Below are 27,426 nucleotides of genomic sequence, written 5' to 3'. Positions count from 1 at the left end.
TTACTGCAGATCAACCTCTGGCTACTACTTTGTTCTAGTTTATAGCAAAATTCACAAGAGTTGTGTGTACTGATTGTTTTCACTTTATTGCTTCCCCGTTCCTCCTCAGCCCACTCTGTTTAGATTTTTCTCCTTTTTTTCCCTCACTAAAACTGCTCTTGTAAGGTCACCAGTAATCTCCATACTGCCAGATAAAACAGTTGTTTTCTAATTCCCAATAACTTCTTTGCAGATTTGATATAGTTGGTTTCTCCCTTTTTAAAAAACATTGCTCTCATGGCTTTCATGACACCATGATCTCATACCTCCTTTTTCACTGGCCATACTTTAGTCTTCTTTGATGAGTCTACTTTTGCCTGGCTCTTCTTGGGTGATCTCATTCACTCTCACAGCTTTAAGTATTGGTTATATTGCTCTTGTCTAACACTTGGAAATGAATTGTCTGAGGAGACACACATGCTGACAGAGCAAGAGACTTTATTGGCAAGGGGCACCCGGGTGGAGAGCAGCAGGGTAAGGGAACCCAGGAGAACTGCTCAGCCGCGTGGCTCGCAGTCTTGGGTTTTATGGTAATTGGGTTAGTTTCCGCGTTGTCTCTGGCCAATCATTCTAACTCAGGGTCCTTCCTGGTGGTGCACACATCGCTCAGCCAAGATGGATGCCAGCGAGAAGGGTTGTGGGAGGTTGGTAGGGCATATGGACTGGCGTCTTCTCTCTCCTTTTGACCTTTCCCGAATTCTTCCGGTTGGTGGTAGCTTGTTAGTTCTGCCTTCCTTACCAGGACCTCCTGTTGTAAGATAACTCATGCACGTGGTTACTATAGGGCCTGGCCAGGGCGGACAGTTTTGGTCAACGGTTCCGCTAACAGTTCTATGCTGATGAATCCCAAATTTATATATATAGCCCTAACTTCTTTCCTATGCTCTAGATATATATGTCCAGCTGTTTGATTATTTAATGGGCATCTCAAATTTAACATATTCAAAATAGAACTCTTGGTTCCCTGTTCCCCCATCCCTTTCACATTCTCAAGCCTATTACTGCCTTAGTACTCTCCAGTTTAATAAATGATATCATCATCCACATGTTTGCTCATGCAAAACCCTGTGTGCCATCCTTTGAGTGATTCCTTTATCTCATCCTGTTTCTAATTCATAAGCAATTCTTACCTACTCTTCTAAAATATGTCCAGAATATGTCCCTTCATTCCATCTCTGCTGCTTTCCTGGTCCAAGCCACCACACTTTTCCCTTTGAATTATTCTGGTAGTCTCCAAACTTGTTTTTCCTGCCTCATTCTTTTTTTTTTTGGCCGTGCCACGTGGCATGTGGGATCTTAGCTGCCTAACCAGGGATCAAACCCATCCCCCCCTTCAGTGGAAGCACAGAGTCTTAACCACTGGACCCCTGGGAAAGTCCCTCCTGCTTCATTCTTTTTTTTTTTCTTTGATAGTAAGAAGTGGATTTATTTAGAGAGAACCTCCTGTCTCATTCTTGAAGTTCTCTTTTTTACATAGCAACAAATTATCTTTAAATATTTATTCATTCATTCAACAGGGAGTGAGTCACTCAAAATCTGAGGGGAGAATATTCCAGTCAGTGTTAATACTAAGTGCAAAGTCCTTGAGGTAGGAGCATGTTTGGTGTGTTCAAGGAATCACAAGAAGGAGCAAAATGGTAGGGGAAGACTGGTAGAAAATTAAGTTAGAGTAGTTGAAGGGTCTAGATCTGGTAGGACCTTGGGTTCTAATTTAAATAGGAATCTATTGGAAGATTTTAAGCAAGAAGAGGGCATGATCTGTATTTTAAAGTGATGAGTCTAGCTGCTGAGAGAAGACCGTCTGTAGGTGGCAAGGGTAGAAGGGTGAAGACTAACAAAGGGGATTTTGTGGTAATCCAGGTGAGAAATGTTGGTGGTTAGATTAAGTGGTAATGGTAGAAAGTATGAGAAATGCTTGGATTTGGGCTGTATTTTAAAGGTAGAACCAGCAGATTAGCTAATGATTTGGGTAGTGATGTATGAGAAAAATAGAAGCATAAAGCAGAACTCCCAAGTTTTTTGACTTGAGCAAGTAGAAAAATAGTGTAATGAGGAAACACTGGAAAAGGAGATTTGGGTGGCTCTAGTTTAAACATGTAAATTAGGATGGGAATTCCCTGGCGGTCCATTGGTTAGGACTCGGCGCTTTCACTGTCGGGGGCCCAGGTTCAGTCCCTGGTTGGGGAACTAAGATCCCACAAGCTGCATGGCGCAGTCAAAAAGAAAAAGAAAAGAAAACCCATGTAAATTGGGGATGTTTGTTAGATATCCAAAGGAGGTGTCCAGTAGGTAAGTAGAAATATGACCAGGGGTTAAAGAAAGAAAATTAGGAATCAGTGATGCATACAGTTATATATGTATGTAGTTAGTCTTAAAGCCTGATGGGATCACATAGGAAGTGAATATAGAGAAGAGATCCAAGACCTAAGCCTAGAGCACATTAGCATTTAGAAATAAGAAAGAGGAGGAAGACCCAGCAAAAGATGCTAAAAGAACAACTAGTAAAGTAAGGAAAACAGAGAATAGTGTCTTAGAAAAGAATAAAGTGTTATAAGAAGGAGGAGTCATCAACTGTGTCAAATATGTCGGTAGCTCAAAATACATAATTAATGAGAACCTACTGTATAGCACAGGGAAATCTACTCAGTACTCTTTCGTGACCTAAGTGGGAAGGAAATCCAAAAAAGAGGGGATATATGTATACATATAGCTGATTCACTTTGCTGTATAGCAGAAACTAACAAACATTGTAAATCAACTCTACTCCAATAAAAATTAAAAAAAGAAATGTCGATAGCTCAAGTAAGAAGCAGGTTTGACTATGGGAAGGCCATTGGTGATCTTGACAAAACCAGTTTTAGTAATCTGAGAAAACAGGAGGTGAGGAAGTGAAACACATAGAATTGTCTTGTGAATTTTGCTATAAGTGGAAAGAGAGATAGGGCAATAGCTGAAAAGGTTTGCAGGATCAAGGAGAGTGCTGGCTATTGTTCTTGTTTTTTTACATATGTATGTATGTATTTTCTGGATGTTTCCATGTTGATTGATGCTCTAGAATCTCTGCCAATCCCATCTATCACTCACCTCTTCCCAAATGCTTTCATATTTCTAGAGCTATTTTTCTCAGCTGTCTGCTTATGTCCTCTCTGTGGTTCTTCTGGCCATGGTGGTTTAGCTCTCTTCACTTACTACCCACTTTTTGGCTGCTCTCATTTCCCAGTTCTGAGCTCCCACCCACACTTGCTCATCAACTCTTCTCTCTTGAGTCACTCACACCTCCTACTGTGGATGAAGCCATTCCCCTTATCTGAATTGTCCACATCCCCTCAGTTTTCCCTATATGCTGTATTCTTCTCATTATTTCAATTCCTCTCACCCTCTTATATCTTCAGCTTCTCTTGTCTTTCCTTTTCCCTGTTTTAATTTGACCCTGAACCTAATATTGTTTACCTTGCCTTAAACCAACGCCTGAATTTTTCTGGTTCTCCTCAATAATTTTTCTTACCTATGTTCAGTTGTTTCTGTCTTCTTAGGAACTTTGATTTCCATGTTGCTCCATTTGCCTAGCTTCCCACTTTTCTCCTTTACTTCTTTCAAACTTGTGGCTACATCAGTCCGGACGCGCAGACTCAGCGGCCATGGCTCGTGGGCCCAGCCGCTCCTCGGCATGTGGGATCTTCCCGGACCAGGGCACGAACCCACGTCCCCTGCGTCGGCAGGTGGACTGCCAACCACTGCGCCACCAGGGAAGCCCAAAACTGTCATTTTTGAACCAAAACAACAAATGAAAGCTACAAAGTGCCTAATAAATATGTGTTAAACAATTTGATGAATTAATATAAAAGTTAAATTTATGCTGAAAAGTCCAACAAAAGTTATTTATGATTTAAAAAAAAGGCTGAATCCAGGGCTTGTGATTTTGGTTGCAATAGAGTAGTGAGTATCATACTTGTGCTCCCAAGATGAACAACTATAAAACTGGAAAAAATATTTGAATCCACTCTTTTCCGGCATTGGGCAACAGATGGTGCAGGGCTGTGATTTTTTAGCAAAGAGAAATATATGCGGTGACTACACATTTGTTCTAGTTTTCTGCGTAGGGATATTTTGCAAACTTCAGTGCATAGAGTTAGAACCCAACAGAGAACCGTAGTCACTAGGCAGATGAAACAAAGAAAGAAGTTTGGGTTTGCTGAGGTGGTTGTGAATTGTGAGGCAGGGTACAGGGGTGGGGTTTTTGTGCAGAGATGGGGCACCAGGAATCTGTACAAGGAACCCATGAGCTTTTGGCCAAATACTAAGCTGCATGTGTTCCAGAACGAGATTCAGTGAGGACTAGCAGCGAACAACTACTGGAGTAGAGGAGTGGGATTGTGAACTGAATGGAGATTCTAGAGTTTGCACAATGCTGGGAGACATTTGAGTCATGATATGCCAGAGTAGGAGGAGCTTGTGGAGCTCCTTAGTATTCTGTTGAGGCCTCAGAAAGGCCATCCTAACAAATCCTAAAACAAGCTTTGACAGAATCAAGCTGAGTAGCCAATAAATTAACTGCCTTCTAGAACAAAACTCAACACTTTTTAAAGGAAGTCAGCACAATCCAAACTCACACTGTAGCATCTACAATGTCCAGGATATAATAAAAAATTAGTGTATATATGAAGAAACAAATGTAATCCATAACTGAGAGGAAAAAGTGAATAGAAACATATCCAGAGATGACAAATTTTGGAATTAGCAGACAAAGATTTTAAAAGCTATGACACATAAGTTCAAGAATTTAAAGGAAATTGGCCATAATGTGGGAAAAGATCCCAACAGAGAAATAAAACTATAAAAAAGACCCAAGAAGCTGAACACATAACAAGTAGCATAAACACACTTATATTGCATTTTACACTAAACTTGCTGAAAACCAGAGGTGAATTCTTAAAAGTAAACTGAGGAAAAAGTAACACATTATGCAGAGGGGAAAAATAATGATTTCTGACTTCTCATGAAAAACTTCCAAGCCATGAGATAGTGAGACAACATCTTTAAAGTGCTGGGGAATAAAAATCAATCTAAATTTCTATATACAACAAAAATATCCTTCAAAAATTGAAGATGAAATGGAGAACATTTTCTGATTGGGGAAAAAAAAAAGGTAGAGGTATTAGCTACCAGCAGATCTGTACCATAAGAAATGTTAAAGGAGGTTCTTGAGGCTGAGGGGAAGTGTTACGAAATTAGTCCTAGAGTAAAGGTTGCTGCAGATGCCCCCTTACAAACCTTAAAAACAAACGTTCAAAAGGACTAAGCCTCTAAGGAATTCCCTGGTAATCCATTGGTTAGGACTCCGCGCTTTCACTGCCGAGGGCACAGGTTCAGGACCAATCCCTGGTCAGGAAACTAAGATACTGCAAGCTGCACAGCTCAGCCAAATAAAGAAACAATATCCACGATTAAATATTGGACTTCCCCAGAGGTCCAGTGGTTAAAAGACTGTGCTTCCACTGCAGGGGGCCCTGGTTCGATCCCTGGGAGGGGAAGTTCCGCATGCTGCATGGTGCATCCAAAAAAAGGATCAGGCCTCAAGAAACTTAGCTGCATGCCTGAACCAAATTAAACACCCATTAAAGGAGTAAAACAAAATTATTCATTCAACATTGTAAAATTCACAATCAGAAGTTCCCAGGCATGCAAGGAACCCAGAACCAGGAGAAAATGAATATAGAAATAAATAGAAAATGAAAGAGATGACAGAATTAGCAGACGATCTTAAAACAAATTACAAAACGTATAAATATGCAAACAGATGGAAAGGAAAACATTAAGTTTAATGAATGTAATAGAAGATATAACAAAAAGACCTAAATAAAGCAAAAGGAATACCAATGGGGTTTTTTTTTTTTGAAGTATAGTTGATTTACAGTATTGTGTTAGTTCCAGATGTACAGCATAGTGATTCAGTATTTTTGCAGATTATACTCCATTATAGGTTTTTACAAGAAAATGGGTAAAGTTCCTTGTGCTATACAGTGTATTCTTGTTGTTTATCTATTTTATATGTAGTAGCTTGTATCTGTTAATCCTATACCTCTAATTTGTCCCTCTCCCCTCCACTTTGGTAACCACAAATTTGTTTTCGGTATCTGTGAGTCTGTTTTGCATATATGTTCATTTGTATTATTTTTTAGAGGGAATAACAGTGTTTTTAAATATAATAATACAGATAGGTTAAAAGTAAAAGGATGGAAAATCCTTTAGATAGCATACTAGAATATGCCAGCTAATAAAAAGAAAACTGAACTGGCTATATTAATATCAGACAGTATACTTCAGAACTAGTAACATTGACGTAAAAAGTGACATTTTATGATGATAAAGCAGTCAATTCACCAAAAGGATTTAACAACTCTAAATGTAGAGCTTTGATATGGAAGAGGCAAAAAAATCTATGGAACTAACGGAGAAACAGACAAATCTGCAATTATAGTTGGAGATCTCAATACCTCTCTTGGTAAAGAAACAGAAAGAGTAGACAAAATATCAGAAGGACGTGGAAAACTTTAATACTATTAATCAAATTAGCCTAATTGATGTTTATAGGACATTCTACTAGTGAACAGCAGAATACACATTATTTTCATCCACTGTAAAACATTCACAAATATTCTGAACCATAAAACAAGTGAAAACAAATTTTAAAGCGTTGAAGTCATACAGAATGTGTTTTCTGACCACAACAGAGTTAAACTAGAAATCAATAACAGAAAATCCCCAGATATTTGAAAATTAGGCAGTACATTTCTTTTTTTTTTTTTGCGGTATGCGGGCCTCTCACTGTTGTGGCCTCTCCTGTTGCGGAGCACAGGCTCCGGACGCGCAGGCTCAGCAGCCATGGCTCACGGGCCCAGCCGCTCTGCGGCATGTGGGATCTTCCCGGACCGGGGCACGAACCCGTGTCCCCTGCATCGGCAGGCGGACTCTCAACCACTGCGCCACCAGGGAAGCCCAGGCAGTACATTTCTAAATAACCCATGGATCAAAAAAGGGATCATGAAGGAAATTCAAAAATACTTTAAATTAAAGCATATCATACAAAAAATTTGTGGAATGCAGCTAACTAATGCTTAGAAATTTATATAATAAAATGTTTATATTAGAAAAGAAAAATGTCTAGAATTAATTACCTGAGCTTCTATCTTAAGAAACCTGAAAAAGAAGAGCTAATTAAATTCAAAATAAGTAAAGGAGGGAAATTAAAGATAAGAGCAAAAATCAGTGATATAGAATACAGAGACAGAGAAAACCAGTGAAACCAGAAGATGGTTCTTTTAAGAAAAAAAAGATCAATAAAATGAATAAGCCTCTAAGCAAAGTGATAAAAAAGCCATAAATTAGCAATATTAGGAATGAAAGAGGCAACATCACTGCGGATCCTACAGACATTATGTAGGTAATAAGGGAATACTGCTAGCAGGTTTATGCCAAAAAATTCAGTAACTTAGATGAAATGGACAAATTCTTTTAAGAACATGTTACCAAAGCTTGCTCAAGAAGAAATATGCCTACAGAAGAAATTGATTTGTAGTTAGAAACTTAACAAGGACTTCAGGTTGTGATGATTTTACTGGTGAGTTGTACAAAACATTTTAGGAGGAAATAGTCAGTTCTACATAAACTTGTTTCATGACATTTTTTTTCTTAAATTCCATATATATGTGTTAGCATATGGTATTTGTCTTTCTCTTTCTGACCTAGAGTCTGTCAGAGTGAAGTAAGTCTACATAAACTTTTTCAGAAAAGTAAGTCTACATAAAAAAAGTAAGTCTACATAAACTTTTTCAGAAAAGAGAACTATGTCCCAACTCATTTTATGAAGATAGTATTACTGTGTTACCAAAAACCAAAGACATTACACGAAAACTACAGATGGGTAACTGTCATGCATGCAAAAATCAATAACAAAATATTAGCAAATCAAAGTCAGCAATATATAAAGATAATACACCATAATGGAGGTCCAAAAGCCAGTAGATGAGGGACTTCCCTGGTGGCGCAGCGGTTAAGAATCCGCCTGCCAATGCAGAGGACACAGGTTCGAGCCATGGTCCAGGAAGATCCTGTATGCTGTGGAGCAACTAAGCCCGCGAACCACAACTGCTGAGCCCGCGTGCCACAACTACTGAAGCCCACGTGCCTAGAGCCCGTGCTCCTCAACAAAAGAAGATAACCGCAATGAGAAGCCCGTGCACCACAACAAAAAGTAGCCCCCACTCTCGCCACAACTAGAGAAAGCTTGCGCGCAGCAACAAAGACCCAACGCAGCCAAAAATAAATAAATAAATTTATTTTTAAAGCCCCACAAAAACCAGTAGATGAGGCTGAGAGAGGAGGGCATCCACAAAAACCTGGTTGGGAATTAGAGCCCAAGAGAGGAATGCATGAGTCCATAGTGATATTTAAAAAATGAAAAACAAGGCGGTGGTTGGGGCGGGTATGGAGGACAAAGCCCTTCCTTATAGTAGAATCTTAACTAATAAATGTAGGAGGAATAATGGAATTAGAAAATTACTCTTTGATAGCTATCACAGTAATCATTCATTCATTTAAGAAACATTAATAGAGATGTTAAAACTAATGGAGGAAAAGCTTGATGAGGTTATGAGACATTTACACAGTCTCAGTGTATCTCTTTCCCAAATATTTATTAACAGCAAAGTAGAAAAAATAATATTCTGCCGGGAATATCTCCTGGTAGATACCACCTTTACCAGGAGATTGAAGGTAACATCCTCAGTAATGAACTAAATTGAAATCGTGCCCATCCGATAAGATGCAATGTAAGGAACATATCATCACTTCTGTAATATTGCTGCAAAGATGCATAATCTGATTCTAGTCCTGAAGAAATATTAGGCAAATCCAAATTTTGGGAGACCTTCTATAAAATAACATTTGGTAATTTTTAAAATTACCAGTCATGAAAGAGAAAATCTGAGGAACTGTTCCAGACTGAAAGAAACTAAAGAGACACGACAACAATGTGTAATTTGAACAATGTGTAATACTATGTGTAATTCTGAACTGGATCCTAGTGTTGTAAAGGACATATTGGAAGAATTGGCAAAATTGAATGGGATCTGAGGGCCATATGGTAGTAATATATCACTCAATTTCCTGATTTTTATGGTTGAAAATGCCCATGTTTTATAGGAAATATCAGTGTTGGGATATCAGATCAGCAACTTATTCTCAAGTGGTTTGGATGAAAAGTCATGGTGTATACTGTGTTTCTACTTTTCTGTAAGCTTGTGATTGTTTTTTAAAATGTTTTAAAAATACTTTTGGTATGTAAAAGGATAACATTCATTTATTTGAAAAATCCACATAGCTGATCTCCTAATGATGCTGAATAATGGAGGTAGATAATACAGTTCTAGTAAATCAAACAGTATTCTTTTCCTCCTTGTGTATTTTTTAAATTTACTTAAAAATTTTTTTTTACTTTATATTGGAATATAGTTGATTTACAGTGTTGTATTAGTTTCAGGTGTACAGCAAGGTGATTCATTTATACATATGTCTATTGTTTTCAGATTTTTTTCCCATGTAGGTTATTACAGATTACTGAGTAGAGTTCCCTGTGATGTACAGTAGGTCCTTGCTGATTATCTATTTCATATATAGTACTGTGTATCTGTTAATCCTAACCTCATAATTTAACCCTCCCCCCCCCCACCTTTCCCCATTGGTAACTATAAGTTTGTTTTTGAAGTCTGTGAGTCTGTTTCTGTTTTATAAATAAGATTTTTTACATTTATAAGATTTTTACATTCATATATAAGTGATATCATATGATATTTTTCTTTCTCTGTCTGACTTCACTTAGTATGATAATCTCTAGGTCCATTCATGTTGCTGCAAATGGCATTATTTTGTTCTTTTTTATGGCTGATATTCCACTGTATATATATATTACCACATCTTCTTTATCCATTCATCTGTGGATGGACATTTACATTGCTTCCATGTCTTGGATATTGTAAATAGTGCTGCAGTGAATTTTGGAGTGCATGTATCCTTTCGAATCATGGTTTTCTCCAGATATATGCCCAAGAGTGGGATTGCTGGATCATATGGTAGCTCTATTTTTAGTTTTTTTAAGGAAGCTCCATACTGTTCTTCATAGTGGCTGTACCAATTTAACGATCCCACCAACAGTGTAGGAGGGTTTCCTTTTCTCCACACCCTCTTCAGCATTTATTGTTTCTAGACTTCTTGATGATAGCTATTCTGACCAGTGTGAGATGATACCTCATTGTAGTTTTGATTTTCATTTCTCTAATAATTAGTGATGATGGGCATCTTTTCATGTGCCTGATGGCCATCTGTATGTCTTTGTTTTTTCATTGAAGTATAGTTGATTTACAGTGTTGTGTTAACTGCTGTATAGCAAGGTGATTCAGTTATACATATATATATATATACACACACACATTCTTTTTTTAATATTCTTTTCCATTATGGTTTATCATAGGATATTGTATGTAGTTCTCTGTGCTATACAGTAGGGCCTTGTTGTTTATCCATTCTATATATTAAAGCTTACATCTGCAAACCCCAACCTCCCACTCCATCCCTCCTCCAACCCCCTCCCCCTTGGCAACCACCAGTCTGTTCTCATGTCCATGATTCTGTTTCTATTTCATAGATAGGTTCATTTGTATTATATTTTATTTTTTATTATTACTTTTAAAAATTAATTTAATGTAATTTTTATTTTTGGCTGCGTTGGGTCTTAGTTGCTGTGCGCAGGCTTTCTCTAGTTGCAGGAGCGGGGGTTACTCTTTGTTGTGGTGCATGGGCTTCTCATTGCAGTATCTTCTCTTGTTGTGGAGCATGGGCTCTGGGTGCATGGCTTTCAGAAGGTGTGTCATGCAGGCTCAGTAGTGTGGCTCACGGGCTCTAGAACGCAGGCTCAGTAGTTGTGGCACACGGGCTTAGGTGCTCTGTGGCATGTGGGATCTTCCCGGACCAGGGATTGAACCGGTGTCCCCTGCATTGGCAGGCGGATTCTTAACCACTGTGCTAACAGGGAAGTCCCTGTATCATATTTTAGATTCCAAATATAAGTGATATCATATGGTATTTGTCTTTCTCTTTCTGACTTACTTCACTTAGTATGATAATCTCTAGTTGCATCCATATTGCTGCAAATGGCATTATTTCATTCTTTTTAATGGCAGAGTAGTATTCCATTGTATATATATGTACTACATCTTCTTTATCCATTCATCTGTCAATGGACATTTAAGTTGTTTTCATGTCTTGGCTATTGTGGATATTGCTGCTGTGAACATTGGCATATGTATATCTTTTTGAATTATAATTTTGTCTGTATATATGCCCAGGAGTGGGATTGCTGGATCATATGGTAATTCTATTTTTAGTTTTCTGAGGAACCTCCATACTGTTTTCCACAGTGGCTGCACCAACTTATATTTCCACCAACAGTGTAGGAGGATTCCCTTTTCTCCACACCCTCTCCAGCATTTGTTATTTGTAGACTTTTTAATGATGGCCATTTTGACTGGTGTGAGGTGGTACCTCATTGTAGTTTTGATTTGCATTTCTCTAATAATTAGCAGTGTTGAGCATCTTTTCATGTGCCTATTGACTATCTGTATTTCTTCTTTGAAGAAATGTCTATTTAGGTCTTCTGCTCATTTTTGGATTGTTTTTTTTTTTTTCTGTTGTTGAGATGTATGAGCCATTTGTATATTTTGGAAAAAAAGCCCTTGTCAGTTGCATTGTTTGCAAATATTTTCTCCCATTCTGTAGGTTGTCTTTTCATTTTGTTTATGGTTTCCTTTGCTGTGCAAAAGCTTGTAAGTTTGATTAGGTCCCGTTTGTTTATTTTTGTTTTTATTTCTATTACCTTGGGAGATTGACCTAAGAAAACATTGTTACAATTTATGTCAGAGAATGTTTTGCCTGTGTTTTCTTCTAGGAGTTTTATGGTATCGTGTCTTATGTTAAGTCTTTAAGCTGTTTTGAGTTTATTTTTGTGTATGGTGAGAAGGTGTGTTCTAACTTCATTGATTTACATATGGTTGTCCAGCTTTCCCACCACTTGCTGAAGAGACTGTCTTTTTCCCATTGTATATTCTTGTCTCCTTTGTCAAAGATTAATTGACCGTAGGTGTGTGGGTTTATTTTTGAACTCTCTATTCTGTTCCATTGATCCATATATGTGTTTTGGTGCAAATACCATGCTGTTTTGCTTACTGTAGCTTTGTAGTATTGTCTGATATCTGGAAGGGTTATGCCTCCTATTTTGTTCTTTTTCTTCAGCATTGCTTTGGCAATTCTGGGTCTTTTATGGTTCCATATGAATTTTAGGATTATTTGTTCTAGTTCTGTGAAAAATATTATGGGTAATTTGATAGGGATTGCATTAAATCTGTAGATTGCTTTGGGTAGTATGGCCATTTTAACAGTAATAATTCTTCCAATTCAAGAGCCTGGGATATCTTTCATTTCTTTGAATAATCTTCAGTTTCCTATAATTAATGTTTTATAGTTCTCAATGTATAAGTCTTTCACCTCCTTGGTGAGGTTTATTCCTAAGTATTTTATTTTTGGGGTTCCGATTTTATTTTATTATTATTTTAAAATTTTATTTATTTATTCATTCATTTTTGGCTGCATTGGGTCTTCGTTGCTGCGTTCCAGCTTTCTCTAGTTGCAGCGAGAGGGGCCTACTCTTCATTGCAGTGTGCGGGCTTCTCATTGCAGTGGCTTCTCTTGTTGCAGAGCAGGAGCCGTAGGCGCACGGATTTCAGTAGTTGCGGCATGTGGGCTCAGTAGTTGTGGCTCGCGGGTTCTAGAGCACAGGCTCAGTAGTTGTGGCACATGGGCTTAGTTGCTCTGCGGCATGTGGGATCTTCCCAGACCAGGGATCAAACCCGTGTTCCCTGCATTGGCAGGTGGATTCTTAACCACTGCGCCACCAGGGAAGTCCCGGGGTTACAATTTTAAAAGGTCTTGTTTTTTTACATTCCTTTTTTGATATTTCATTGTTGATGTAAAGAAATGCAGCCGATTTCTGTATGTTAATCTTGTATCCTGCTACCTGGCTGAATTTATCAGTTCTAGCAGGTTTTGTGTGGAGTCTTTAAGGTTTTCTATATATATTATCATCTGCATATAATGACGGTTTTACCTCTTCCCTTCCAGTTTGGATACCTTTTATTTCTTTTTCTTGTCTGATTGCTGTGGTTAGGACTTCCAATACTATGTTGAATAAAAGAGATGAGAATGGGCATCCTTGTCATTTATTTATTTTTTATTTGGCTGCACCGGGTCTTAGTTGTGGCACTCGGGATCTTCGTTGCGGCACTCGGGATCTTCGTTGCGGCATGCAGGATCTTTAGTTGCAGCATGCAAACTCTTAGTTGTGGCATGTGCGATCTTGTTCCCTGACCAGGGATTGAACCTGGGTCCCCTACATAGGGAGTGCAGAGTCTTAGCCACTGGACCACTAGGTAAGTCATCTGGGTATCCTTGTCTTGTTCCAGATTTTAGCATGAAGGCTTTCAGCTTTTCACTGTTGAGTATTATATTGGCTGTGGGTTTGTCATAAATAGTTTTTATTATGTTCCCTGTGTACCCACTTTGGTAAGACTTTTTGTCACGAATGGATGTTGAATTTTGTCAAGTGCTTTGTCTGCATCTATTGAGATGACGTGTTTTTTGTCTTTTCTTTTGTTTATGTGGTGTATCACATTGATTGATTTGTCTATGTTGAACCAACCTTGGGAACTTGGGATATATCCCACTTGATTGTGGTGTATGATCTTTTTATGTGTTGTTGGATTTGGTTTGCTAATATTTTGTTGAGAATTTTTGTATCTCTATTCACCAAAGATATTGGCCTGTAATTTTCTTTTTTGGTGTTGTCTTTGGTTTTGGTGTCAGGGTGATGGTCACTTCATAGAATGTCTTTGGGAGTGTTCCCTTTTCCCATTTTTTGGAAGAGTTAAAGAAGGATCAGTATAAGTTCTTTGTATGTTTGGTGGAATTCTCTTGTGAAGACATCTGGTCCTGGACTTTTGTTTGTAGGGAGTTTTTAAATTACACATTCTATTTCACTTCTAGTGATCGGTCTGTTCAAATGATCTATTTCTTCTGGTTTCAGTTTTGGTGGACTGTATGTTTCTAGAAACTTGTCCATTTCTTCTAGGTTGTTGAATTTGTTGGCATATAATTGTTCATAGTACTCCCTATGGTTTTTTGAATTTCTGTGGTATCAGCTGTTATGTTTCCTTTTTCATTTCTTACTTTGTTTATTTGGGTTCTCTCTCTTTTCTTCTTGGTGAGCCTGGCCAGAGGTTTGTCAATCTTATTTATCGTTTCAAAGAACCAGCTCTTGGTTTTCTTGATTTTTTTTCTATTGTGTTTTAGATCTCTATTTTATTTATTTTCTCTCTGATCTTTATTATTTCCTTCCGTCTGCCAACTTAAGGTTTTGTTTGTTCTTCTTTTTCTTATTTTTTTAAGTGGTAGGTTCATGTTGTTTATTTGAGATTTTTCTTGTTTTTTTTGAGGAAGGAATATATTGCTATGAACTTCCCTCTAAGAATTGCTTTTGCTGCATCCCATAGTTTTTGTATGGTTGTGTTTTCATTGTCTTTTGTCTCAAGGTATTTTTTAGTTTCCTCTTTGATTTCATTGTTAACCCATTGGTTTTTTAGTAGCATGTTGTTTAGTCTCCATATAATTGTTTTCTTCTCTTTCTTTTTCTGTGGTTAATTTCTAGTTCCATGCTGTTGTGGTCAGAAAAGATGCTTGAGATAATTTCTGTACTCTTAAATTTGTTGAGGCTTGTTTTGTGCCAGAGTATGTGGTCAGTCCTAGAGAATGTTCCATGTGTGCTTGAAAAGAATGTATATTCTGGGTTTTTTTGGATGTAATGTCCAAATATCAGTTATGTCTGTTTTACTGTATTATTTAGGATTTCTGTTGCCTTATTGATTCTCTGCCTGCAAGATCTGTCTGTTGATTTGAGTGGGGTGTTAAAGTCTTACTATTATTGTAGTCCTGTCAATTTCTCCCTTTGTGTCTCGTAGTAGTTATTTTCTATATTTGCATGCTCCTATATTAGGTGTGTGTATGTTGACGAGTGTAAAATACTCTTCATGTATTCTTCCTTTTATCATTATATAGTGTCCTTCTTTATCTTTCTTTATGGCTTTTGTTTTAAAGTTGTTTAGTCTGATATAAGTATTGTGACCCCTGGTTTCTTGTCATTTCTGTTAGGATGAAATATCTTTTTCTATCCCCTCACTTTCAATCCGTGTGTGTCCTTTGCCATAGGGTGGGTCTGTTATAGGCAGTGTATTGTAGGCTCTTGTTTTTCTATCCAGTCTGCTACTCTGTGTTGTTTGATTGGAGCATTTAGTCCATTGACATTTATGTATGTATTTATTGCCATTTTAAACCTTGTTTTCCTGTTGATTTTGTCTTTCTTCTTTGTCCATTCCTGTTTTTTCTTTTGTAGTTCAGTGGTTTTCTTTTGTATTATACTTATGTTCTCTTCTTTTTCATTTTTGGGAATCTATTATATGTTTTTGATTTGTGCTTACCTTCTTTTTCGAGTATGTTAACCCCTTCCTATATCTGTTGGGTTGGCCAAAAAGTGCCTTTGGTTTTTAAGTGAAAATAAAAGACACATTTTTCATTTTCACAAGAACGTTATTGAACAACGTATTCAACCTTTTGTTCCACTACCTAGTGCCATTTTTCAGGCAACTTCATAATTCCATCTTCCCAAAACTTTTTATCTTTTTTTTTTTTGTGATACACAGGCCTCTCACTGCTGTGGCCTCTCCCACTGCAGAGCACAGGCTCCGGATGCACAGGCTCAGCAGCTGTGGCTTACGGGCCTAGCCACTCCGCGGCATGTGGGATCTTCCCGGACCAGGGCACGAACCCATGTCCCCTGCATCGGCAGGTGGACTCTCAACCACTGCGCCATCAGGGAAGCCCAACTTTTTATCTTTTTGAGCAAAGAACTGTTCCGGGTGCCTTTTACAGTCTTCCAGGGAATTGAAATATTTTCCATTAAGAGAATTTTGTAAAGACCGAAATAAATGGAAATCTGAAGGTGCAATGCCTGGTGAATACAGTGGATGAATCAGAACTTCCCAGCCAAGCTGTAACAGTTTTTGCCTGGTCATCAGAGAAACATGCAGTCTTGTGTTATCCTGATGGAAGATTATATGTTTTCTGTTGACTAATTCTGGACGGTTTTCATTGAGTGCTTTCAGTTGGTCTAACTGGGAGCAGTACTTGTTGGAATTGTTTGGTTTTCTGGAAGGAGCTCATAATAGAGGACTCCCTTCCAGTCCTACCATATTCACAACATCACCTTCTTTGGATGAAGACTGGCCTTTGGTGTGGTTGGTGGTGGTTCATTTCACTTGCCCCATGATCTCTTCTGTTCCACACTATTGTACAGTATCCACTTTTCATTGCCCGTCACAATTTGTTTTAAAAATAGAATGTTTTCATTAAGTTTAAGTAGAGAATCACATGCAGAAATACAGTCAAGAAGGTTTTTTTCACTTAACTTATGTGGAACCCAAACATCAAAGCAATTCACATAACCAAGCTGGTGCAGATGATTTTCAGTGCTTGATTTGGATATTTTGAGTATGTCAGCTGTCTCCCGCATGGTATAACGTTGATTGTTCTCAATTAATTTTTTGATTTGATTCTTATCAACTTGGTCTGCCCGACCGTGGAGCATCGTCCAGCGAGAAATCTCCAGCACAAAACTTCGCAAACCACTTTTGACACGTTCAGTCAGTCACAGCACCTTCTCCATACGCTGCACAAATCTCTTTTTGCATTTTGGTTGAGTTTTTACCTTTCTTGAAATAATAAAGCACAGTATACTGAAAGTGTTGCTTTTTTCCTTCCATCTTCAATATTAAATGGCTACACAAAAATTCACCAATTTTGAGAAGTCTTTTTTTAAATGCACGCTGATATGACAACTGTCACATACAATCTAACAAAATTGTTTTGAATGAAGTTAAAGAGAGAGCTAAGTGCTACTAGAGCCATCTTACAGAAAAAAACGAATGAACCTTTTGGTCAACCCAATATTTCCCTTAGACTGGTAGTCATATAAGCTCAAACACATAGTAGGAAAAAAAATCTACATTTTCTTACTCTTATCCTCATATTATGATATTGGTGTCCTCTTTTACATCTTCATGATCATTCTTTTGCTCTTCATTGTGGTTATCATCACTTTCACAGAAATATTTTGATTTTTTTTTTAATCTGTGTACTGGCTTATTTAAGTGATTTGCTTTCTAATTGTGATTTTCTCTTTCCTGTAGATTCTTCTTTTTTATTTAGAGAAGCCCTTTCAATATTTCCTTTAGGATAGGTTTAGTATTGCTGTATTCTTTAGTTTTTGCTTTTCTGAGAAATTCTTCACCTCGCTATTCTTTTTTAATTTATTTATTTTTATTTTTGGCTGTGTTGGGTGTTCGTTGCTGCACACAGGCTTTCTCTAGTTGTGGTGATGGAGGGCTGTTCTTCGTTGCAGTGTACAGGCTTCTCATTGTGGTGGCTTCTTGTTGTGGAGCATGGGCTCTAGGCACGCGGGCTTCAGTAGTTGTGGCTTTCGAGGTCTAGAGTGCAGGCTCAATAGTTGTGGTGCATGGGCTTGGTTGATCTACCGCCTGTGGGATCTTCCCAGACGGGAGCTCAAACCCATGTCCCCTGCATTGGCAGGCGATTCTTAACCACTGTGCCACCAGGGAAGCCCTCCTTCTGTTCTAAATGATAATCTTGCTGGGTAGAGTATCCTAGGTTGCACGTTTTTCCCTTTCAGGACTTTGAATATGCTTGCCCCTCCCTTTTGGCCTGCAGTGTTTCTGTAGAGAAATCTGCTGATAGCCTTATGGAGTCCACTTGTAATTAACTCTTTGTTTTTCTTTTGCTGCCTTTAGAATCCTCTCTTTGTCTTTAAATTTTGCCGTTTTTATTATGATATGTCTTGATGTAGGTCTGTTTGGGTTTATCTTGTTTGGAACCCTCTGTGCTTCCTGAACCTGCATATCTGTTTCCTTCTTTAGGTTTGGGAAGTTTTCAGCCATAATTTCTTCAAATATATTTTTGATCCACTTTTCTCTTTCTCCTTCTGGGATCCCTGTTATGTGTAGATTGGAATGCTTTATATTATCCCATAGGTCTCTTATGTTGCTTTCTTTTTTTTTTGATCTGGCTTTCTGTCTGCTGTCCTGATTGGGTGGTTTCTGTTATTCTATCTTCCAGGTCAGTTATTTGTTCTTCTGCATTGTTCATTCTGCTATTCATTGCTTTTAGCTCAGCTTTTGTCTCTGCAAATGAGTTTTCTAATTTTTCTTGGTTCTTCTTTATAGCTTCTTGTTCTTTTTTACAGTATTCTACATTTCCATCAATAGTCTTTCTTAATTCTTTTAGTATTTTCATTATCTCCTTTTTGAAACTAGTGTCTATTAGAAGAGGTGTGTTTCATTGTTTGTTCTTTCAGGGGAATTCTCTTGGTCTTTAGGAGTGGTTGCTGTGCTTCTTCATTTTATTTATATTTCTCTTACTTTGTGAGTTTAGGAGAAACAATTATATACTGTGGTTGTGGAAGGCTATTTATACATGGGGGTGTTCCTCTGTAGCTTGTGTGAGTTTAATATATTTGGTGCAAGGGCTCTTTTTAGTATGGACGCCTGTCACCTCTTTCCTCAGCACGTGCTTGTTGTTATTTCCTTGATAGCGGGCCTGCAGATGTGACAGCTTGTACCTGGTCCTCAGGTTTGTGGTGGCGGCTCAGGAGCACCCTAAGAGCATATGATGGGAATCGAGGTGGCTTGTGACCACTCTTGGAGTCCAGGCAGGCCGCGGCAGGGCCTCAGGACCACTCCTGGGGTCCAGGAGGGAGGCAGCGAGGCTCGCGACCCCTCCTGGGGTTTGGGGTGGAGGCAGTGGGGTCTGGGGTGGAGGCAGTGGGGGCTTGCGACCACTCCTGGCATCTGGACGGGTAGTGGCAGTGGATCGTGACCACTCCTGAGTTCTGGGAGGGAGGCAGCGGGGCCAGGAGACCACTCCTGGAGCCCGTGCAGGCAGTGTCCTGCCCTCTGAGACCACACGCACAGGGAAAAAGGCTACAATCAGAGTCCTGCCTCACCTCTCATGCACCCCCAAAACAATGGCGACTGGCCTCTAAGGTGGCCCAGGCTTCCTCTTAGTACACCCTCAGTTGTGCTTACACTGGATTCCAGTCCCCCTGCAGGCTGTTTCCACACAGCCAACCCTAGTCCTGTCTTTGGTTCTGATCTCCAAAGCCAGAGTTCCAGCACCCAGCCCCTGCCCGCACTGGTGGAAGAGTGTCTCAGGCTAGGGAGTGCAGGGTGGCAGCACTGACCATCTGTGTAGTTCTCCCTTTGCTCTGGCTGCCACAAACCCAGTGCTGCGTTCACTTATGAGGCTCAGAAACTCCCCTTCTTTCCTAGCCAATCTCCCCACTGGTGAGGGAGTTCCCAGGGTGCAGGAACCTTTCCTCTTTCACAGCTCCCTCCTAGGGGGCGCAGGTCCCATCCCAATTCCTTTCTCGCTTTTTTTTTCTTTTTTCCTACCTGCTTACTGGAGATTTTCTTGCCGTTTCAACAGTCTGAGGTCTTCTGCCAACTTACAGTAGATATTCTGTGAGAATCATTCCACGTGTAGATGTATTTTTGATGTATTTATTGGGAGAAGGGGAGCTTCATGTCCTACTACTCCACCATCTTGATCACTCCTCTGTGTGTCTTCTTTGGAGAAGTGTCTAGTTAGATTTTTCTGCGCATTTTTTGATTGGGTTGTTTGTTGATATTGAGCTGTTGAGCTGTTTGTATATTTTTGAGATTAATCCCTTGTCAGTCACATCATTTGCAGATATTTTCTCGTTCTGTGGGTTGTCTTTTCCTTTGTTTATGGTTTCCTTTGCTGTGCAAAAGCTTGAAGTTTTATTAGGTCCCATTTGTTTATTTTTGTTTTTATTTCCATTACTCTAGGAGGCAGATGCAAAAAGATATTGCTGTGATTTATGTCAAAGAGTGTTCTGCTTATGTTTTTCTCTAAGAGTTCTATAGTATCCAGTCTTACATTTAGGTCTTTGATCCATTTTGAGTTTATTTTTGTGTATGGTGTTAGAGAATGTTCTAAACTCATTCTTTTAGATGTGGCTTACCAGTTTTCACAGCACCACTTATTAAAGACACTTTTTTCCACTGTATATTCTTGCCTTCTTTTTCGTAGATTAATTGACCATAGGTGTGTGGGTTTATTTTTGGTCTTTCTATCCTGTGGTCTGTAAGTCTGTCTTTGTGCCAGTACCATACTGCTTTGATTTCTGTAGCTTTATAGCGTAGTCTGAAGTCAGGGAGCCTGATTCCTCCAGCTCTGTTTTTCTTTCTCAAGATTGCTTTGGCTCTTCAGTGTCCTTCTGTATTTTGAATGATATGTAATCTCATTTATTTTGGTTGTTTTTCTTTTCTTTTTTTCATTTTTGATGAGTAAGATTGCCTATATATTTTCTTCAGAACTAATGTTCTGATACGTACTAAGGTAGCATAATTTTTCTCTCTTTACCTTCAAAGGTTGCTCAAGAAACAGATGTTAGAGCACAGATTCGTCTGCAGTTTCGTGATGTCAATGGAGAACTTGTAGCTGTGCAGAGATCTATGGTTTGTACTCAGAAAAGCAAAAAGACAGAATTTAAAACCCTGGAAGGAGTCATTACTAGAACAAAGTAGGTGTTTATTATATATTTGAATTATCTGTTCATTTTTTTGTCTTTAGGTCTATAAAACTATGGTTTTTTCCTACTACTTTAAGTTTATTTTACGGAAGCTTATTAACTTTTTAATGGACTTTATCTTTAGAGCTGTTTTAGTTTCTCAGCACAACTGAGCAGAAAGTAGAGATCCACCTTGACTCTACACCTGCGCAGCCTTGTCCACTATCAACATCTAATTTTTTATTTGATACTATTTATCAGTTAAACAGAATGATCCCATTAAAGATTTAGTGATAATGCTCCACTCCTTTGAGTAATTTATGGACAGTTGCTGAATTGAAGGTGCATAATCACTCAAATATAGATTGAATGAATGAAAAGTGCTCGTAATCATGTCTATAGGGAAGGATGAGATAAGCAGACAGGTGCCTTTCAACTGCTGTCATTCTGTTAAGGGCAGGTATCATATTGTAATGGGTATGGATATTGGAATTAGGTAGGCTGCCCTGAATTCATGGCTTTATCCTTGTTGAGCAAATTACTTATCATCTTATCCCTTCCTTTCATTTATTCATTTGTTAAACTAATTAAATAATTTCTTTATTTAATCAATAATGTGTCACACTTGTTATGTGCTAGATACACTGTACTAGCTACTGGCTTCTCAAGTGGATTCTTTTCACTGGCTTTTAAACATACTCAGGTCTCTCCCACGACCTCAGATTTCATTTCACTCCAGTTACGGTCTGTCTCCATCTTCCCCTTTACGGGCAATTTTTTCAAAAGAGTTGTTGATACTCACTGTCTCCATTTCTTGACTTCCTCCTGACTCCTACTCTAGCCCCATTCTTGTACTGAAACAGCTCCAACTAAGGTCACAAATAACCTCTGTATTAATTAGGATAATGCTATTGCTATACAAAATAGACCTCCTTATCTCAGTGAATGACACCCCCATCCATCCAGTGACACGAACCTAAGTCTGTCTTGACAGCTTCCTTGGCATCTATATTCAGTTCATTACCAAGTCCTATGGATTTCGCCTAACTGGCTCTTCATTCTGTTTCTCTCCATCTCTATGAGAACCATTCTTGTTCAAGCTACCATCGTCTTTCCCTGGTCTAATGTCTTAATCTCCTGGTCTATCTTTGTCCATTCTGTCCCCCTACAAAACATTCTTAGTACATTCAGTGCAATATTTTCAGAATACATATAAAATGACAGTAAAGACAGACACTGCATCCACTCACCTAATCTAGTTGTTAACAGATACTGGACAGAAGATATGAAAGAAAATGGTCAGTTTAGCCTTCTGATGAAAGATGCTGAGAGATCTCTTGGAATCCAAAAGCAGGGATGCTTCTGGCCCTGGGTATAATGAAGTAGGGAACTTATTTAAAAGACCCTGAGGCAGTTCTCTCTATTTGATTGCTTTGTCAATGTGACCGTAGAACTTAGGTCTGTTGATTAAGAATCTTCCTTGGATTTGCTTGGATGGGCATCACTAAGGTTTGCCTTTATACTCTTTTTACTGTGTGTCTTTTACTGAACAATCCCTTATCTAAGCTGTACAGTCAAAAAGAAAACAATACAAAAGTAATTGGCAAAAATTATCTTTCTTCTAAATTAATATAATTTATACTTTGAGAACTTATTTACCATAAAATAAAAATAATAAAATATTACATATAAGGCAAATATTTTTAAAGTTTTAGTAATTACATTTCATGTATATACAACTCATTTTTTATACTATCAAAAATTTATTTCATGAAAAAAGTCCAAATATATTTCTGCTTTCCTAAGATTTTATTCTGAATCATTGTGGTAAGTTTAATTGATCTTTCTTTTCCTCCTGTTTAAATATATACCTATTTTTCAGCAATGAGGTTTTACTGACCTTACAGAATAAATTGGTGACTTTAAAAATAAATAAATAAATAAAAAATAAACTGTACAGTCTTTAGATGTTTTCAAGTACCTTTGCCTGTCTGTTATGTATCATCATGTTTTTTTTTGTTTTTTGGGTTTTTTTTGCGGTACGCGGGCCTCTCACTGTTGTGGCCTCTCCTGTTGCGGAGCACAGGCTCTGGACGCTCAGGCTCAGAGGCCATGGCTCACGGGCCCAGCCACTCCGTGGCATGTGGGATCTTCCTGGACTGGGGCACGAACCCATGTCCCCTGCATCGGCAGGCGGACTCTCAACCACTGCGCCACCAGAGATGCCCAAGAGTTATACCTTTTAATATGAGAAAGCTATCCACAGGGAGTGGATGAGGGGCCATTTGTTTTTGTGTTTTTTGAAAGTACAGCATGAAAGATTGACTAAGTAACAGAATATTTTACATAAGTTCTTGATTTTCGTTTTCTATAGGCATGGCGAAAAGGTCAGTCTCAGCTCCAAGTGTGCAGAAATTGACCGAGAGATGATAAGTTCTCTTGGGGTTTCCAAATCTGTGCTAAATAATGTCATTTTCTGTCACCAAGAAGAGTCTAATTGGCCTTTAAGTGAAGGAAAGGCTTTGAAGCAAAAATTTGATGAGATTTTTTCCGCAACAAGGTTTGTAACCTTTAATTAGATTTTGTAGTCCATTAAGTTATTGAGCCAGAGTTGCAATTTAGATGCTTCTTTTTTTTAAACAGAAAGATATTGTAAAGCAAGAAAGTCAGCAGTTACTACCTCTTATCCAGTGGCAACCAGTCAGCATATTTCCTTTCAGTTTTCTTTCTTTGCATCTTTATTTACCTGCTTGACAGTATATATGTAACATTTGTACTTACTATTATGTCATAAGCATTTTCTAAGTTATTAAAAACTCTTTGTAAATGTAATCTTAATGACTGCATTATAGTCCATTGTTTGAATATACTATAATTTGCTTAGCCAGAAATTTGATTTTTATTTAATATCTTCAAAGGTACATTAAAGCCTTGGAAACACTTCGGCAGGTACGTCAGACACAAGGTCAGAAAGTAAAAGAATGTCAAACAGAACTAAAATATCTGAAGCAAAATAAGGAAAAAGCTTGTGATATTCGCGATCAGATTACTCGTAAGGAAGCGCAGTTAACATCGTCAAAGGAAATTGTCAAATCCTATGAGAATGAACTTGATCCATTGAAGGTAATTTGGTTTCTTGTATGCTGAGGAGAAGGTTACCATTTACCGTGGTATCTCTCACCCGAAAAGCATTATTTTTCTGTGCATTTGAATGGTGTGTATATTTCTTGAAAAAATTATCAGAGACTATATAATGTTATGGTTCATGTCTTACGTCTGTATTTAAGTTGCCCAAAGAGCTTGGATTTGAGGGTAAACAAATTTGTAGCATCATATTAAATTAGTAATGTAGATCACTAATTTTTTTTTTTTTTGCGGTACGCAGGCCTCTCACTGTTGTGGCCTCTCCCATTGTGGAGCACAGGCTCCGGACGCGCAGGCTCAACGGCCATGGCTCACGGGCCCAGCTGCTCCGCAGCATGTGGGATCTTCCCAGACCGGGCACAAACCCGTGTCCCCTGCATTGGCAGGCGGACTCTCAACTACTGTGCCACCAGGGAAGCCCTAGATGACTAATTTTTAAATATCAGTGTAATGGCTCAACCTTACAGTTCTGTATTCTTAAGGAGACAGTTCTCCTTAAGAGACCTGTCTTTTTTTTTTAATTGACAGGTCTTTCTAGGGAACTTTTATAATTTGCAGGATGTTCTTGACATTACACAAAATTTGAAATGGGTGCATAACGTGTTGATATATTTGCAAATGAGTTAGCTTTCTAAATTCTGTGGTTTATAAGTAAGATCTTAAAGAAATCCCATTTATTCATTTCACAAGCATTTATTAAGTGTTTCCTGTGTGCCAGGGTATACTATGCTTGGGGCTATAGGTACAAGGAGAACTACAATAGTGTCCTTGCCCCTTAAGGTATTCCTAGTCTAATTAAGAGTATTCTTAAAATTGGCTTTTTAAATTTACAGGTAATGGGAGATTTAAGAAAAAAAAATTTAATTATTGATTTAGCTTTTTAAAACTCACCTATAAATGCTGGTATAGATCTTGGAATTGTAATACGGAAAAACTTTGATTTTCTGTCCCAGTGCCCATTGACATGAATGCATCTTTTTTTTTTTTTGCGGTACATGGGCCTCTCACTGTTGTGGCCTCTCCCGTTGCGGAGCACAGGCTCCGGACGTGCAGGCTCAGCGGCCGTGGCTCATAGGCCCAGCCGCTCTGCGGCATGTGGGATCTTCCCGGACCGGGGCACGAACCCGTGTCCCCTGCATCGGCAGGCGGACTCTCAACCACTGCACCACCAGGGAAGCCCATGAATGCATCTTTTAATGAATAGTTATTGTTTTGTGCATAGCACTGTGCTAGGTGCTCTTGGGAATAAGGAAGCCAAAGACTTAGACGTTGCTTTTAATGATCTTATAGTCTAGCTGGAGAAATAAGGAATATATTTTAAAAGATAGTTAGGATTACAAAGAAGTAAAGTGAAGAGCTATGTGAATGATATAATTTAGAACAGAAGTTCCCAACCCCTGGGCCATAGACCAGTACCGGCCCGTGGCCTTTTAGGAACCAGGCTGCACAGCAGGAGGTGAGTGGCGGATAAGCGAGCAAGCTTCATTTGCTCCTCCCCATTGCTCTCATTACTGCCTGAACCATCACTCCGCCAACCCTGCCCCAGCCTGTGGAAAAATTGTTTTCCACGAAACCGGTCCCTGGTGCCAAAAAGGTTGGGGGCTGCTGGTTTAGAACATAGGATCTTTAAGAGCTAAAAGATGGTGACTGTGGCACAAGTGAGAAAAGAAAAGAAAAAATGGGTAAATTGGACTTCATCAAAAGAAAAACGTTTTGTTCTACAAACTATACCATCAAGAAAGCAAAAACACAACCCATAGAATGGGAGAATATATTTGCAAGTCACATATGTGATAAGGAACGTCTATCTGGGTTATATGAAGAACCCAGTAAAAAAAAGTAACACAATTTGAAAATGCACAAAGGCTCTGAATAGATATTTCTCCAGGGAATATATGTGTGTATCCAATAAGCACATGAAAAGAAGCTTGACGTCATTATTCATCAGGGAGATGCAAATCAGAATCACAATGAGCTATTACTTCACACCCACTAGAATGGCTAAAAGTCAAAAAGATAGGTAATAATTATTGAAAAGGATGTGGAGAAATTGGAACCTTCATACATGATGGTGGGAATGTTAAATGGGGCAACCACTTTGGAAAATAGTTCAGCAGTTCCTCAAAATGTTAAACATAGGGACTTCTCTGGTGGTGCAATGGTTAAGAATCCACCTGCTAATGCAGGGGACATGGGTTTGAGCCCTGGTCTGGGAAGATCCCACATGGTGGAGCAGCTAAGCCCATGCGCCACAACTACTGAGCCCGTATGCTACAGCTACTGAAGCCCGCGCACGTGGAGCCTGTGCTCCACAGCAAGAGAAGCCACTGCAATGAGAAGCCTGCATGCTGCAACGAAGGGTAACCCCTGCTCCCCGCAACTAGAGAAAGCCCACATGCAGCAGCGAAGACCCAACACAGCCAAAAATAAATTAAAATAATAAATAAATTAAAAGAAAATGTTAAACGTAGAGTTACCATATGACCTGGCCATTTTACTCCTTATACCCAAGAGCAATTAAAATGTACATCTATACAAAAACTTATATAGGAAAGTTCATAACAGCATTATTCATAATAGCCAAAAAATGGAAACAATTCAGATATCCATTAACTGATCAATAAAATGTGACATATCCATACATGGAATATTATTCAGCTTTAATAAAAGTATGAAGTTCTGATACAAGCTACAGTAGGCAAGAACCTTGAAAACATGTTAATTGAAAGAAGCCAATCATAAAAGACTACATAATTGTATGATGCCGTTCCATTTATTTGAAATGTCCAGAATAGGCAAATCTATAGAGACAGAAAATAGACTAGCAGTTGCCTAGGGTAGTGGGTAGAGACGAATAAATAGTGACTGCTTAAGGGCACAGAGTTTCTTTTCTGGAAGTGAAAATGTCATGGGGGATGGTTGCACAACTCTGAATATACTAAAATATGTTGAATTGTACACTTTAAATGGGTGAATTGTATGGTAGGTGAGTTCCATCTCAATAAAGTGATTTTTAAAGTGATGGCCTGGCCTTTGGGATGAAACTGCCATCTTCCAGTAATTCACCAACATGACCAACACAAAGGGAAAGAGGAGGGGCACCTGCTATATGTTCTTTAGGCCTTTTAGGAAACATGGAGGTGTTCCTTTGGCCACATACATGCAGATCTACAAAAGTGATATTGTAGATATCGAGGGAATGGGCACTGTTCAAAAAGGAATGCCCTGGGCTTCCCTGGTGGCACAGTGGTTGAGAGTCTGCCTGCCGATTCAGGGGATACGGGTTCGTGCCCCGGTCCGGGAAGGTCCCACATGCCGCAGAGCAGCTGGGCCGTGAGCCATGGCCGCTGAGCCTGCGTGTCTGGAGCCTGTGCTCCACAACGGGAGAGGCCACAACAGTGAGAGGCCCGCGTACCGCAAAA

General features: G+C 38.8%; 1 protein-coding gene and 1 pseudogene across 2 annotated transcripts in view; both read left to right on the top strand.

The window, feature by feature from the left end:
* The window catches only part of RAD50 (RAD50 double strand break repair protein), a 93,890-nt gene that overhangs the window by 5,975 nt on the left and 60,489 nt on the right, over window positions 1-27,426 (top strand). For both annotated transcript variants that reach the window (XM_024747578.1, XM_024747577.1), the window contains 3 exons: window positions 20,721-20,872; window positions 23,235-23,420; window positions 23,779-23,983. In XM_024747578.1, the coding sequence (XP_024603346.1) occupies window positions 20,721-20,872; window positions 23,235-23,420; window positions 23,779-23,983 (543 nt within the window). The remainder of the gene's footprint in view (window positions 1-20,720; window positions 20,873-23,234; window positions 23,421-23,778; window positions 23,984-27,426) is intronic.
* LOC112401370 (60S ribosomal protein L21-like) overlaps window positions 26,977-27,426 on the top strand; it is an 862-nt pseudogene continuing 412 nt past the window's right edge.

This window comes from Neophocaena asiaeorientalis, unplaced genomic scaffold (assembly GCF_003031525.2).
Source record: "Neophocaena asiaeorientalis asiaeorientalis breed wild unplaced genomic scaffold, Neophocaena_asiaeorientalis_V1.1 scaffold599, whole genome shotgun sequence".
Taxonomy (NCBI): domain Eukaryota; kingdom Metazoa; phylum Chordata; class Mammalia; order Artiodactyla; family Phocoenidae; genus Neophocaena; species Neophocaena asiaeorientalis.
This window is presented reverse-complemented; position numbering and strand designations above follow the sequence as displayed.